The 14,012-nt window shown below is 45.4% G+C and overlaps 1 protein-coding gene and 1 long non-coding RNA gene across 3 annotated transcripts in view; one reads left to right on the forward strand and one right to left on the reverse strand.

The window, feature by feature from the left end:
- LOC141100299 (uncharacterized) lies at positions 1 to 12,925 on the reverse strand. The gene is made up of 2 exons (XR_012234671.1): positions 12,516 to 12,925; positions 1 to 901 (listed from the first exon to the last, which is right to left on the reverse strand). It is a non-coding gene; the product is annotated as an uncharacterized lncRNA (long non-coding RNA).
- The window catches only part of MRPS24 (mitochondrial ribosomal protein S24), a 23,018-nt gene continuing 21,914 nt past the window's right edge, over positions 12,909 to 14,012 (forward strand). The window contains exon 1 of one of the 2 annotated variants that reach the window (XM_073588677.1): positions 12,909 to 13,063. In XM_073588677.1, the coding sequence (XP_073444778.1) occupies positions 12,974 to 13,063 (90 nt within the window). In that variant the 5' untranslated portion in view covers positions 12,909 to 12,973. Of the gene's footprint in view, positions 13,064 to 13,094; positions 13,238 to 14,012 lie in introns of those variants that run through there. The other variant, XM_073588678.1, reaches the window with a different exon arrangement.

Genomic DNA, 14,012 nt, shown 5'->3' on the forward strand with positions numbered 1-14,012 from the left:
TTTTTGCTTTCTTGGCCTTTATTCAGAGAATATAAATGATAACACCAAAACTTTTCCTCCACTCACGGTTAGTGGTTAGGTGAAGCCATTCATGGTCAAACTACTGTGTTTTCTCTTTTTAAGTCATAATGACAACCCAAAACATCCAGATGACCCTGATCAAAAGTTTACATACCCCCATTTCTTAATACCATGTATTGCCCCCTCTAACATCAATGACAGCTTGAAGTCTTTTGTGGTAGTTGTGGATGAGGTTCTTTATTTTCTCAGATGGTAAAGCTGCCCACTCTTCTTGGAAAAAGCCTCCAGTTCCTGTAAATTCCTGGGCTGTCTAGCACGAACTGCGCACTTTAGATCTCCCCAGAGTGGCTCAATGATATTGAGGTCAGGAGACTGAGATGGCCACTCCAGAACCTTCACTGCTGTAGCCAATGACAGGTCGACTTGGCATTGTGTTTGAGTCGTTGTCATGTTTGAACATCCAAGTATGTCCCATTCACAGCTTCCGTGCTGTCTGCAAGTTTGCCTCCAATATTTGCTGGTAACGTGCTGCATTCATCTTTCATTCAACTTTAACCAAGTTTCCTGTGCCTTTGTAGCTCACAGTTCCAGCAAAGGTAATAGGTTTTTGACAACTATGAGAGACAATTACCTTTCACAACTGGTTCAGGACCCAACAAGAGGGGGGGCACTGCTAGACCTAATATTAACCAACAGGCCAGACCGCATATCAAATGTAAGGGTTGGGGGTCACTTGGGCAATAGTGATCACAAATTAATAAGTTTTCATGTATCCTTTAATAAGATGTGTAGTAGAGGGGTTAGAAGGACACTAAACTTCAGGAAAGCAAATTTCCAACGGAGGAGAGATGATCTTGGTGCAATTAACTGGGACGATATCCTGAGACAAAAAATACACAAAAAAATGGGAGACGTTTATTAGCATTCTGAATAGGACCTGTGCACAATATATGCCGTATGGGAATAAACATGCGAGAAATAGGAGGAAACCACTATGGCTAAATAGAGCTGTAAGGGGCGCAATAAGAGATAAAAATAAAGCATTTGGAGAATTAAAGCAAGTAGGTAGTGATGAGGCATTAAATACAGAAAATTAAAAAAGTTCTGGAAAAAGCAAATCAAGACAGCAAAGATTGAGACAGAGAGACTAATTGCCAGAGAAAGTAAAAATAATCCCAAAATATTCTTTAACTACATAAATAGTAAGAAGCTAAAAAATGATAGTGTTGGTCCCCTTAAAAATAGTCTGGGTGAAATGGTGGATGAGGAAAAAGCCAATATGCTAAATGACTTTTTTTCAACAGTATTTACACAAGAAAATCCCATGACGGATAACATGATCAAGGATAAAAAAAAATTGTCCATTAAATGTCACCTGCTTAACCCAGCAGGAAGTACGGCGGCGTCTAAAAATCACTAAAATTGACAAATTCCCGGGCCCGGATGGGATACACCCCCGAGTACTGCAGGAATTAAGCACAGTCTTAGACAATTATTTTTAATCTTTAAAGATTCCATAATAACAGGGTCTGTACCACAGGACTGGCGTATAGCAAATGTGGTGCCAATATTCAAAAAGGGGACAAAAACTGAACTTGGAAATTATAGGCCAGTAAGTTTTACCTCAACTGTGGGTAAAATCCTGGAGGGTTTTCTAAGAGATACTATACTGGAGTATCTGGAGAAGAATAACCTCATGACCCAATGTCAACATGGGTTTACAAGGGACCGTTCCTGTCAGACTACTCTGATAAGCTTTTATGAAGAGGTAAGTTCCGGACTGGACCAAGGGAATGCAGTGGACGTGGTGTACATGGACTTTTCAAAAGCTTTTGATACGGTGCCACACAAAAGGTTGATACATAAAATGAGAACAATGGGGATAGGGGAAAATATGTGGAGGTGGGTTAAGAGCTGGCTCAGGGATAGGAAACAAAGGGTGGTTATTAATGGAGCACACTCGGACTGGGTCACGGTTAGCAGTGGGGTACCACAGGGGTCAGTTTTGGGCCCGCTTCTTTTTAACATCTTTATTAATGACCTTGTAGGGGGCATAGAGAGTAGAATTTCAATATTTGCAGATGACACTAAACTCTGCAGGGTAATCAATACAGAGGAGGACAATTTTATATTACAGGAGGATTTATGTAAACTAGAAGCTTGGGCTGATAAATGGCACATGAGCTTTAAAGGGGATAAATGTAAGGTCATGCACTTGGGTAGAACGAATAAGATGTATAATTATGTGCTTAATTGTAAAACACTGGGCAAAACTGTCACCGAAAAAGACCTGGGTGTATGGGTGGACGACAAACTCACATTTAGTGGCCAGTGTCAGGCAGCTGCTGCAAAGGCAAATAAAATAATGGGATGCATTAAAAGAGGCATAGATGCTCATGAGGAGAACATAATTTTACCTCTATATAAGTCACTAGTGCGACCACACTTAGAATACTGTGTACAGTTCTGGTCTCCGGTGTATAAGAAAGACATAGCTGAACTGGAGCAGGTGCAGAGAAGAGCGACCAAGGTTATTAGGGAACTAGGGGGTCTGCAATACCAAGACAGGTTATTACACTTGGGGTTATTTAGTTTGGAGAATCGAAGGCTTAGGGGTGATCTTATTACAATGTATAAATATATGCAGGGACAATACAAAGACCTATCTAATGATCTTTTTACTCTTAGACTTGTGACGGGGACAAGGGGGCATCCTCTGCGTCTGGAGGAAAGAAGGTTTAAGCATACTCACAGACACGGATTCTTTACTGTAAGAGCAGTGAGACTATGGAACTCTCAGCCATATGATGTTGTAATGAGTGATTCCCTACTAAAACTTAAGAAGGGACTGGATGCCTTTCTTGAAAAGTATAATATTACAGGGTATATACACTAGCTTCCTTAATATTGCGTTGATCCAGGGAGCTAGTCTGATTGCCCTATGTGGAGTCGGGAAGGAATTTTTTTCCCCAATGTGAAGCTTACTGTTTGCCACATGGGTTTTTTTTGCCTTCCTCTGGATCAACATGTTAAGGCAAGTTAGGATAGGATATGGATTGAACTAGATGGACTTAAAGTCTCCCTTCAACCTTAATAACTATGTTACTATGTTACATATCCCCAAAACATTAGCAATCCTCCTCCATGCCTTACAGTAGGAATGATGTTCCTTTCATCATAGGCTTTGCTGACCTCTCTCCAAATGTAACATTTATGGTTGTGTCCAAAAAGTTCAATTTTGGTCTGATCACTCCAAACTACCTTGTTCGAGAAGTTTTGAGGCTTGTCTCTGTGCTGTATTGCATATTGGAGGTGAGATACTTTGTGGCATTTGCGCAGTAATGGCTTTCTTTTGGCGACTCAACCATGCAGCCCATTTTTCTTCAAGTGCCTCCTTATTATGCATCTTGAAACTGCCATACCGCTAGTTTTCAGAGAGTCCAGTATTTCAGCTGATGTTATTTGTGGGTTTTTCTTTGCATCCTGAACAATTTTCCTGGCAGTTGTGGATGAAATTTTTGTCGGTCTACCTGACCGTGGTTTTGTTTTTACAGAGCCCCTGATTTTCCATTTGTTAATCACAGTTTGAACGCTGCTGACTGGCATGATCAATTCCTTGGATATATTTTTGTATCCCTTTCCTGTTTTATACAGTTCAACTACCTTTTACCGTAGATCCGTTGACAATTCTTTTGCTTTCTCCATGACTCACAATCCAGAAACATCAGTTGTGGATGAAAGATGCAAGAGTCTGTCTGGATCCAGAAACTCAGTCAGCTTTTATGCACACACACTGATTACAAGCAAACAGGTCACAGGTGAGGATGTTACCTTTAGTAGCCAGTCAAACCCATTTGTGTCAACTTCTGTACATGTTATCAGGCCCAAATCAACGGGGTATGTGAACTTTTCATCAGGGTCATTTGGGTGTTTTTGGTTGTCATTATGATTTAGAAAGAGAAAGCACAGTAGTTTGACAATAAATGGCTTCACCCAACCACTAACCATGAGTGGAGAAAAAGTTTTTGTGTTATCATTCATATTCTCTAAAAAAAAGGCGAAGAAAGCAAAAATCCTTTCGGAGTGTGAAAACTTGTGAGCACAACTGTGTGTGTGTATATATATATATATATATATATATATATATACAGTGGGGCAAAAAAGTATTTAGTCAGTCAGCAATAGTGCAAGTTCCACCACTTAAAAAGATGAGAGGCGTCTGTAATTTACATCATAGGTAGACCTCAACTATGGGAGACAAACTGAGAAAAAAAAATCCAGAAAATCACATTGTCTGTTTTTTATTCATTTTATTTGCATATTATGGTGGAAAATAAGTATTTGGTCAGAAACAAAATTTCATCTCAATACTTTGTGATATATCCTTTGTTGGCAATGACAGAGGTCAAACGTTTTCTGTAAGTCTTCACAAGGTTGCCACACACTGTTGTTGGTATGTTGGCCCATTCCTCCATGCAGATCTCCTCTAGAGCAGTGATGTTTTTGGCTTTTCGCTTGGCAACACGGACTTTCAACTCCCTCCAAAGGTTTTCTATAGGGTTGAGATCTGGAGACTGGCTAGGCCACTCCAGGACCTTGAAATGCTTCTTACGAAGCCACTCCTTCGTTGCCCTGGCGGTGTGCTTTGGATCATTGTCATGTTGAAAGACCCAGCCACATTTCATATTCAATGCCCTTGCTGATGGAAGGAGGTTTGCACTCAAAATCTCACGATACATGGCCCCATTCATTCTTTCATGTACCCGGATCAGTCGTCCTGGCCCCTTTGCAGAGAAACAGCCCCAAAGCATGATGTTTCCACCACCATGCTTTACAGTAGGTATGGTGTTTGATGGATGCAACTCAGTATTCTTTTTCCTCCAAACACGACAAGTTGTGTTTCTACCAAACAGTTCCAGTTTGGTTTCATCAGACCATAGGACATTCTCCCAAAACTCCTCTGGATCATCCAAATGCTCTCTAGCAAACTTCAGACGGGCCCGGACATATACAGGCTTAAGCAGTGGGACACGTCTGGCACTGCAGGATCTGAGTCCATGGTGGCGTAGTGTGTTACTTATGGTAGGCCTTGTTACATTGGTCCCAGCTCTCTGCAGTTCATTCACTAGGTCCCCCCGCGTGGTTCTGGGATGGTTCTGGGATTTTTGCTCACCGTTCTTGTGATCATTCTGACCCCACGGGGTGGGATTTTGCGTGGAGCACCAGATCGAGGGAGATTATCAGTGGTCTTGCATGTCTTCCATTTTCTAATTATTGCTCCCACAGTTGATTTCTTCACTCCAAGCTGGTTGGCTATTGCAGATTCAGTCTTCCCAGCCTGGTGCAGGGCTACAATTTTGTTTCTGGTGTCCTTTGACAGCTCTTTGGTCTTCACCATAGTGGAGTTTGGAGTCAGACTGTTTGAGGGTGTGCACAGGTGTCTTTTTATACTGATAACAAGTTTAAACAGGTGCCATTACTACAGGTAATGAGTGGAGGAAAGAGGAGACTCTTAAAGAAGAAGTTACAGGTCTGTGAGAGCCAGAAATCTTGATTGCTTGTTTCTGACCAAATACTTATTTTCCACCATAATATGCAAATAAAATGAAAACAAAACAGACAATGTGATTTTCTGGATTTTTTTTTCTCAGTTTGTCTCCCATAGTTGAGGTCTACCTATGATGTAAATTACAGACGCCTCTCATCTTTTTAAGTGGTGGAACTTGCACTATTGCTGACTAAATACTTTTTTGCCCCACTGTATATATATATATATATATATATATAACAAATATGTAATAGATACATATATACACATAGAATACATAAATATATAGATGTCAGGGTCACACATACACATATATATATATATATATATATATATTGTGGCAGGGCTAAGGGTCGTGTAATTGATGGGAGATATGTGTCTCATAAATGGCTTATCTCCATAATGTAAGGCAGAAGTAAAGCATACCAGATATTGTTATTGTTTTTGTTTGAAGGACCTGTGGTGAGGTCACAGTCATGTGACCAGTCAGCTGCTGGGAACGTGGGTGTGGCTACAGCCTTATAATGTGACCTGCTCCTGAACCAGGGAGCTGTATGGGGAGAGGACTACACCTCCCAGCATGTGCTGAGACTCGCGGTCTGAGTCTGCAACCACGAAGGTTTATGTTTTGTTTGCCTAAGCTAGAGGCTATTTTTGGTGATACGCTGTTTTATGGTTTATGACAGAAATAAACCTCATGAACTTTGGAAGAACCGGTCTCCTGATTGTCTCCCGCTGCACCTGAGCGAGTCACATCCCCACAATTGGTGGTACACGTGCGGGCAGCGGTCCCAGCAGAGACTTGAGACAGTTGCTGCATGTCCTGGGTGAAGTTTGCAGCGGGGCAACAAGCATTGCCTGGAATCATGGAGGACCTCATGAAACACCTGGTCCAGTCCCAGGCACTGCAGCAGGAAACCAACAAGCTGTTGTTACAGCAGATCCAGCAAAGCCAGCAGGAGCAGCGGCAGCAGTTCCAGCAGAGCCAGCAGGAACAACTGCAGCAGATGCAGCTTCTGGCAACCGCCATCCAGGAGGGCAGGACGAGCGCCCCAACCCCAGGTCAGGCTGATGCCACCGACGTCGAGAAGGCGGTAAGACGCGCATTACAAAAAATGACCCCTGAGGATGATGTGGAGGCCTTCCTGACGGTGTTTGAGAGGGTGGCTGAGAGGGAAAAACTTCAGCCAGAGCGGTGGGCGGAGGTACTGGCCCCTTACCTAACGGGGGAGCCCCAGAATGCGTACTTTGACCTGACGGTACAAGATGCCAGAGAGTATCCCAAATTAAAAGAGGAAATTCTCGCACGCTTGGGGGTAACAATGACTACCAGGGCACAGCGAGTTCATCGCTGGGCCTATCACCGGGACAAACCCCCGCGCTCCCAAATGTTTGACCTGTTGCACCTGGTCCAGAAATGGCTGCAGCCAGAGTCGGCTTCCCCTGCACAGATGGTAGAGCGAGTTGTGATGGATCGGTTTGTGCATTCTCTGCCGAGACCTCTACAGACTTGGGTTGCCCAGGGTGATCCCCAAAATGCTGATGAACTGGTTGGGCTGGTCGAGAGATACCAGGGGATGGAAGGTTCCTTGGGGAAGCAGCCCATTCCATATTGGGGGTCCCAGCAGGGGGCGGAGTCACAAAAAGGGGTGGTGCGTCCAAGGTCAAAAGGGGCGGGGGAGGCTGTGCCCAAGGTCCCCTCGGGTGTTATTTGCTGGAAGTGTCATGGGCCAGGACATATAGCGGCCCGTTGTCCCCAGACCACCGAGCAGATGGACTGCAGCATGGGACGCCGTAGTTCATACTACGCATATCCAGCTTGCAGTGTGAACTCGCTACCTAACAAGGGGCCACAAGCGTGTCCCGTGAAGGTGAACGGTCGAGCAGTAATGGCGCTTCTGGACTCCGGGAGCTTGGTGACCCTTGTGAGGGCCAGTTTTCCTCTAAACATACTCCCGGGTAAAAAGATTGGTGTTCGGTGCATACATGGCGATGCAAAGGACTACCCTATGGCTAGGGTGAAGATTGAAACGGCGCATGGCACCGAGTCGCATGAAGTTGGCGTTGTTCGAGACTTGTTGCATCCCATAATTATTGGCCGGGATTTCTGTCTATTTTGGGATCTGTGGGGGATGGGTTCTGAGTGTGCTAGCAAGAGCAGGGAACCAATCCACCCCACTGAGGTATCGCCACCACCAGAGGCAGACGAGTTCCCTTTATGTGTCCTTGTTGGGGATGAAGAGGAAGGGTCCCCTGTACCTGACATCCCGGAGTTAGGGGTGGCCGGGGAGAATTTTGGGACTGCCCAACATAGGGACCCCACACTAAGGGAAGCCTTTAACAATGTCACCGTCATTAATGGGGTTGCACAAGAGCCGGGAGCAGACACAAGGTTTCCCCATTTTATGTTGAGTGGGGAATTGTTGTACCGGGTCACGAAAATAAGGGAGGAGGTGGCAGAGCAGTTAATAGTACCAGGCCCCTATAGACGAAAAGTGTTGGACATGGCCCATTCACACATCTTGGGGGGACACCTGGGGGTGGAAAAAACCCAGGAACGGATTGTACAGAGGTTCTATTGGCCTGGGTGTCACCGGGAAATAGTAAACTATTGCAGGTCCTGCCCGACATGTCAGTTAACTGCCCCCACATCTCATTTTCGGAACCCTCTTGTGCCACTGCCCATTATTGAGGTGCCATTTGAGAGAATTGCCATGGACTTGGTCGGTCCCTTAGTTAAATCAGCTCGGGGCCATCAGTATATATTAGTCATCCTTGTCTATGCCACACGCTATCCTGAGGCCATTCCCCTGAGAAACTCCTCTGCGAAGAGTATAGCCCGTGAGCTGGTCCTTGTGTTTTCCCGGACGGGTTTGCCGAAGGAGATCCTGACCGACCAGGGGACACCTTTTATGAGCAAGGTGATGAGAGAATTGTGCAGAGTCTTGCAAATTTCCCAGCTGAGGACTTCAGTGTACCATCCACAGTCAGATGGCCTTGTTGAGAGGTTTAACAAGACCCTGAAGAGCATGCTGAGAAAAGTCATAGAGGAAGATGGTAGAGACTGGGATTGTCTCTTACCGTATTTACTGTTTTCTATCCGTGAAGTTCCCCAGGCCTCCACGGGGTTCTCCCCCTTCGAGCTTCTGTACGGCCGGCATCCGCGAGGTCTCCTAGATATAGCCAAGGAAACCTGGGAAGTCGAAGTCACGCCCCACAGAAGCGTCATTGAGCATGTGGCACTGATGCAGCAGAGGGTTGCGAAGGTGATGCCCATTGTTAAAGAACATCTCCGCCAGGCACAAGAGGCTCAGGCCAGGGTCTACAACCGGTCAGCCAGAGTGAGGCAGTTCAATCCGGGAGACCGAGTTCTCGTGCTAATACCGACGGTGGAAAGTAAGTTCTTGGCCAAGTGGCAAGGGCCATATGAGGTGGTGGAGAAACTGGGAGACGTAAACTACAAGATCCACCAACCCGGAAGACGGAAGCCATACCAGGTTTACCATGTTAACCTTATCAAGCCGTGGCAAGATAGAGAGCCAGCGGTAACTCCGTGCTTGCTGGGCAACCTAGAAGGGGAGGTTGGAGCCGTTACCATAGCGGAGACTCTATCGAAGGCCCAGAAGCAGCAGTGCCGGGAGTTACTCCAGAAAAACCGCGACCTGTTCTCAGAGTTGCCGGGGTGCACGAAGGTGGTGGAGCACGAAATTCTGACCGAGCCACATGTGCGGGTGAACGTGAAACCATATCGTATTCCTGAGGCCCGGCGAGAGGTAATCTCCAAGGAGGTGCAGCGTATGTTGAAGCTCGGGGTCATTGAGGAATCCAAGAGCGGCTGGTCGAGCCCGATTGTCCTGGTCCCAAAACCTGATGGTGAATGGAGGTTCTGCAACGATTACCGGAAGCTGAATGAGGTCTCCAAGTTCGACGCTTATCCCATGCCACGCGTTGATGAGCTCATCGAGAGACTTGGACCTGCCAGGTACATAACCACTTTGGATCTGACCAAGGGATATTGGCAGATCCCCATGGCACAGGAAGCCAAGGAGAAGACGGCATTCTCCACACCAGACGGGTGCTTCCAGTATGTCCGGATGCCGTTTGGCCTACAGGGAGCTCCAGCAACCTTCCAGAGGGCGATGGATAGAATCCTTGCACCTCATAAGCTATACGCTGCCGCATACCTGGATGATATCGTCATCTTTACCCCGGACTGGGAGACTCACCTGGAAAAGGTCCAAGCAGTCTTTGACGCTCTAAGAGAGGCGGGGTTTACAATAAACCCGAAGAAGTGTGCCTTGGGGAAGGGACTGGATGCCTTTCTTGAAAAGTATAATATTACAGGGTATATACACTAGCTTCCTTAATATTGCGTTGATCCAGGGAGCTAGTCTGATTGCCCTATGTGGAGTCGGGAAGGAATTTTTTTCCCCAATGTGAAGCTTACTGTTTGCCACATGGGTTTTTTTTTGCCTTCCTCTGGATCAACATGTTAAGGCAAGTTAGGATAGGATATGGATTGAACTAGATGGACTTAAAGTCTCCCTTCAACCTTAATAACTATGTTACTATGTTACATATCCCCAAAACATTAGCAATCCTCCTCCATGCCTTACAGTAGGAATGATGTTCCTTTCATCATAGGCTTTGCTGACCTCTCTCCAAATGTAACATTTATGGTTGTGTCCAAAAAGTTCAATTTTGGTCTGATCACTCCAAACTACCTTGTTCGAGAAGTTTTGAGGCTTGTCTCTGTGCTGTATTGCATATTGGAGGTGAGATACTTTGTGGCATTTGCGCAGTAATGGCTTTCTTTTGGCGACTCAACCATGCAGCCCATTTTTCTTCAAGTGCCTCCTTATTATGCATCTTGAAACTGCCATACCGCTAGTTTTCAGAGAGTCCAGTATTTCAGCTGATGTTATTTGTGGGTTTTTCTTTGCATCCTGAACAATTTTCCTGGCAGTTGTGGATGAAATTTTTGTCGGTCTACCTGACCGTGGTTTTGTTTTTACAGAGCCCCTGATTTTCCATTTGTTAATCACAGTTTGAACGCTGCTGACTGGCATGATCAATTCCTTGGATATATTTTTGTATCCCTTTCCTGTTTTATACAGTTCAACTACCTTTTACCGTAGATCCGTTGACAATTCTTTTGCTTTCTCCATGACTCACAATCCAGAAACGTCAGTTGTGGATGAAAGATGCAAGAGTCTGTCTGGATCCAGAAACTCAGTCAGCTTTTATGCACACATACTGATTACAAGCAAACAGGTCACAGGTGAGGATGTTACCTTTAGTAGCCAGTCAAACCCATTTGTGTCAACTTCTGTGCATGTTATCAGGCCCAAATCAACAGGGTATGTGAACTTTTCATCAGGGTCATTTGGGTGTTTTTGGTTGTCATTATGATTTAGAAAGAGAAAGCACAGTAGTTTGACAATAAATGGCTTCACCCAACCACTAACCATGAGTGGAGAAAAAGTTTTTGTGTTATCATTCATATTCTCTAAAAAAAAGGCGAAGAAAGCAAAAATCCTTTCGGAGTGTGAAAACTTGTGAGCACAACTGTGTGTGTGTATATATATATATATATATATATATATATATATAACAAATATGTAATAGATACATATATACACATAGAATACATAAATATATAGATGTCAGGGTCACACATACATATATATATATATATATATATTGTGGCAGGGCTAAGGGTCGTGTAATTGATGGGAGATATGTGTCTCATAAATGGCTTATCTCCATAATGTAAGGCAGAAGTAAAGCATACCAGATATTGTTATTGTTTTTGTTTGAAGGACCTGTGGTGAGGTCACAGTCATGTGACCAGTCAGCTGCTGGGAACGTGGGTGTGGCTACAGCCTTATAATGTGACCTGCTCCTGAACCAGGGAGCTGTATGTGAGGAGGACTACACCTCCCAGCATGTGCTGAGACTCGCGGTCTGAGTCTGCAACCACGAAGGTTTATGTTTTGTTTGCCTAAGCTAGAGGCTATTTTTGGTGATACGCTGTTTTATGGTTTATGACAGAAATAAACCTCATGAACTTTGGAAGAACCTGTCTCCTGATTGTCTCCCGCTGCACCTGAGTGAGTCACATCCCCACAATATATATATATATATATATATATACATTGCTCAAAATAAAGGGAACACTTAAACAACAGAATATAACTCCCAAGTAAATCAGACTACTGTGAAATCAAACTGTCCACTTAGGAAGCAACACTGATTGACAATCAATATCACACGCTGTTGTGCAAATGGAATAGACAGCAGATGGAAATTATTGGCAATTATCAAGACACCCTCAATAAAGGAGTGGTTCTACAGATGGGGACCAGAGACCACATCTCAGTTCCAATGCTTTCTGGCTGATGTTTTGGTCACTTTTGAATGTTGGTTGTGCTTTCTCACTCGTGGTAGCATGAGACGGACTCTACAACCCACACAAGTGGCTCAGGTAGTGCAGCTCATCCAGGATGGCACATCAATGCGAGCTGTAGCAAGACGGTTTGCTGTGTCTGTCAGCATAGTGTCCAGAGGCTGGAGGCGCTACCAGGAGACAGGCCGAGACGTGGAGGGGGCCATAGGAGGGCAACAACCCAGCAGCAGGACCGCTACCTCAGCCTTTGTGCAAGGAGGAACAGGAGGAGCACTGCCAGAGCCCTGCAAAATGACCTCCAGCAGGCCACAAATGTGCATGTGTCTGCACAAACGGTTAGAAACAGAGTCCATGAGGATGGTCTGAGGGCCCGACGTCCACAGATGGGGGTTGTGCTCACAGCCCAACACCGTGCAGCCCTCCAAAGAAACACATCCCAACTAGATGTGCGTAGCCTCACTCAATGAAAGTGTATTGAGTGAGGGCAGAAACAGTCTAGTCTGGATGTGGCCTGAAGTATACAAATCACATACTTACAGTCACATGAACGCCCGCTGTTGGCGCTGGCGAATTTTCGCAGTGTGCACTATAGTGAGGATTCAAGTCTGTAGCCACACAGAATGCAGAAGTTACAGATGATCTGTACGGGATCCAATATTTTTTTTGCGCACCCACTGACTTGTATGGGCGATTTCATCTGAGACTTGGCAGGGATCAGATGCCGCCATGTTATTCACGCCGCATCATCTGAACAGTCCTATTGAACTACATGAGTCAGTGTGATCTGTGTCCATTTTGGTTATCCCTGAAATATACACATATAGCATGTGGTCAGTCACTGCCTGGATGCGTGCTACTTCTTCTGGGAGCAGCACTAATATCGCAGTGGATTCGGTGCAATGTTTCAGTCACTTCCTGGCTGTGATAATTGTGCGTCACACCCAGATGCGATTCTCTACTTTGTCCACTAGATGTCGCTGTGATCAGTCATAGGGATGGCCGTGTATGTTTCCTCCCCACGGATAGCGCTATGGTACATTCCAAAGATGGCGGCGCCCATGTGTAAAGCAGTGAGTCGGCTGCAGGTAACAGGGACATTGGGGTCACGGTGGGGGGGAGCGCTTCTGTAGTAACAGGGGGGGATATTGCATTCTGAAGCTTTGCTTCCTGTAGATGGATTTTTTGGTTATGGCTGCTTCTATTAAATGCACCACAATTGTTCCCCCCCCCGTGCACGGTTTCCTGTTGGGACCATTTTTGTAAGATTTTCCTCATTTTTATAGATGTATATAGTCAGGTAGTGCTTATAAAAACAAGCAGATCTGCCAATTGCTCGTTGCCTAGGAGACCGACCACCGCTGTTGTCTTATCTTGAAAGCGCTGCAGCTGGCCGGGATTAGGAGGTAACAGCGCCCCCTCCAGCGCTCCTGGCCGGCTTCAGCACAGCGCTTACAAGCTGAATAGGAGAGCACCCGACTTCAGCACAGCGCTTACAAGCTGAATAGGAGAGCACCCGACTTCAGCACAGCGCTTACAAGCTGAATAGGAGAGCACTTGTTATAGCTCAAAAATGGCTGAAAATCGTAATATGCAGTAAATGACGAGTGCTTGTGTTTCCGAGCACTAGGTGACGATCTCCATTAATGAAGGGGATCCGGTCAGTAACTAGGTTCAGCTAAGTTAGATTAGTAGCGTCACTCCACCGCTGGAGTTTTGCATTAAAGACGTATCCGCTAGTTTAGCATTGATGACCCATCCTTAGGATAGGTCATCATTGTCTGATCGGTCGAGGACCGGCACCCCCGCCAATCAGCTGTCAGCGGTGTTGGCACCCATATCCACAAAATATACGAATTGTACCATAACCATCTTAAATGATTAGTGAGCTAGGAGATGTGGCGGTAACAAAAAATACATACGTGTATATGCAGAGAAAAGAAGGGTATAGGGGCTAAATAGCCCAAGGAATGCCCGTTAAGTTGACTTCCCCTGACACAGCTACTCTTTTAGCAGCGATGCGCCTGGGGCCCTTCC

The sequence above is a fragment of the Dendrobates tinctorius genome, unplaced genomic scaffold (assembly GCF_039654945.1).
Source record: "Dendrobates tinctorius isolate UK_male_01 unplaced genomic scaffold, ASM3965494v1 ptg000104l, whole genome shotgun sequence".
Taxonomy (NCBI): domain Eukaryota; kingdom Metazoa; phylum Chordata; class Amphibia; order Anura; family Dendrobatidae; genus Dendrobates; species Dendrobates tinctorius.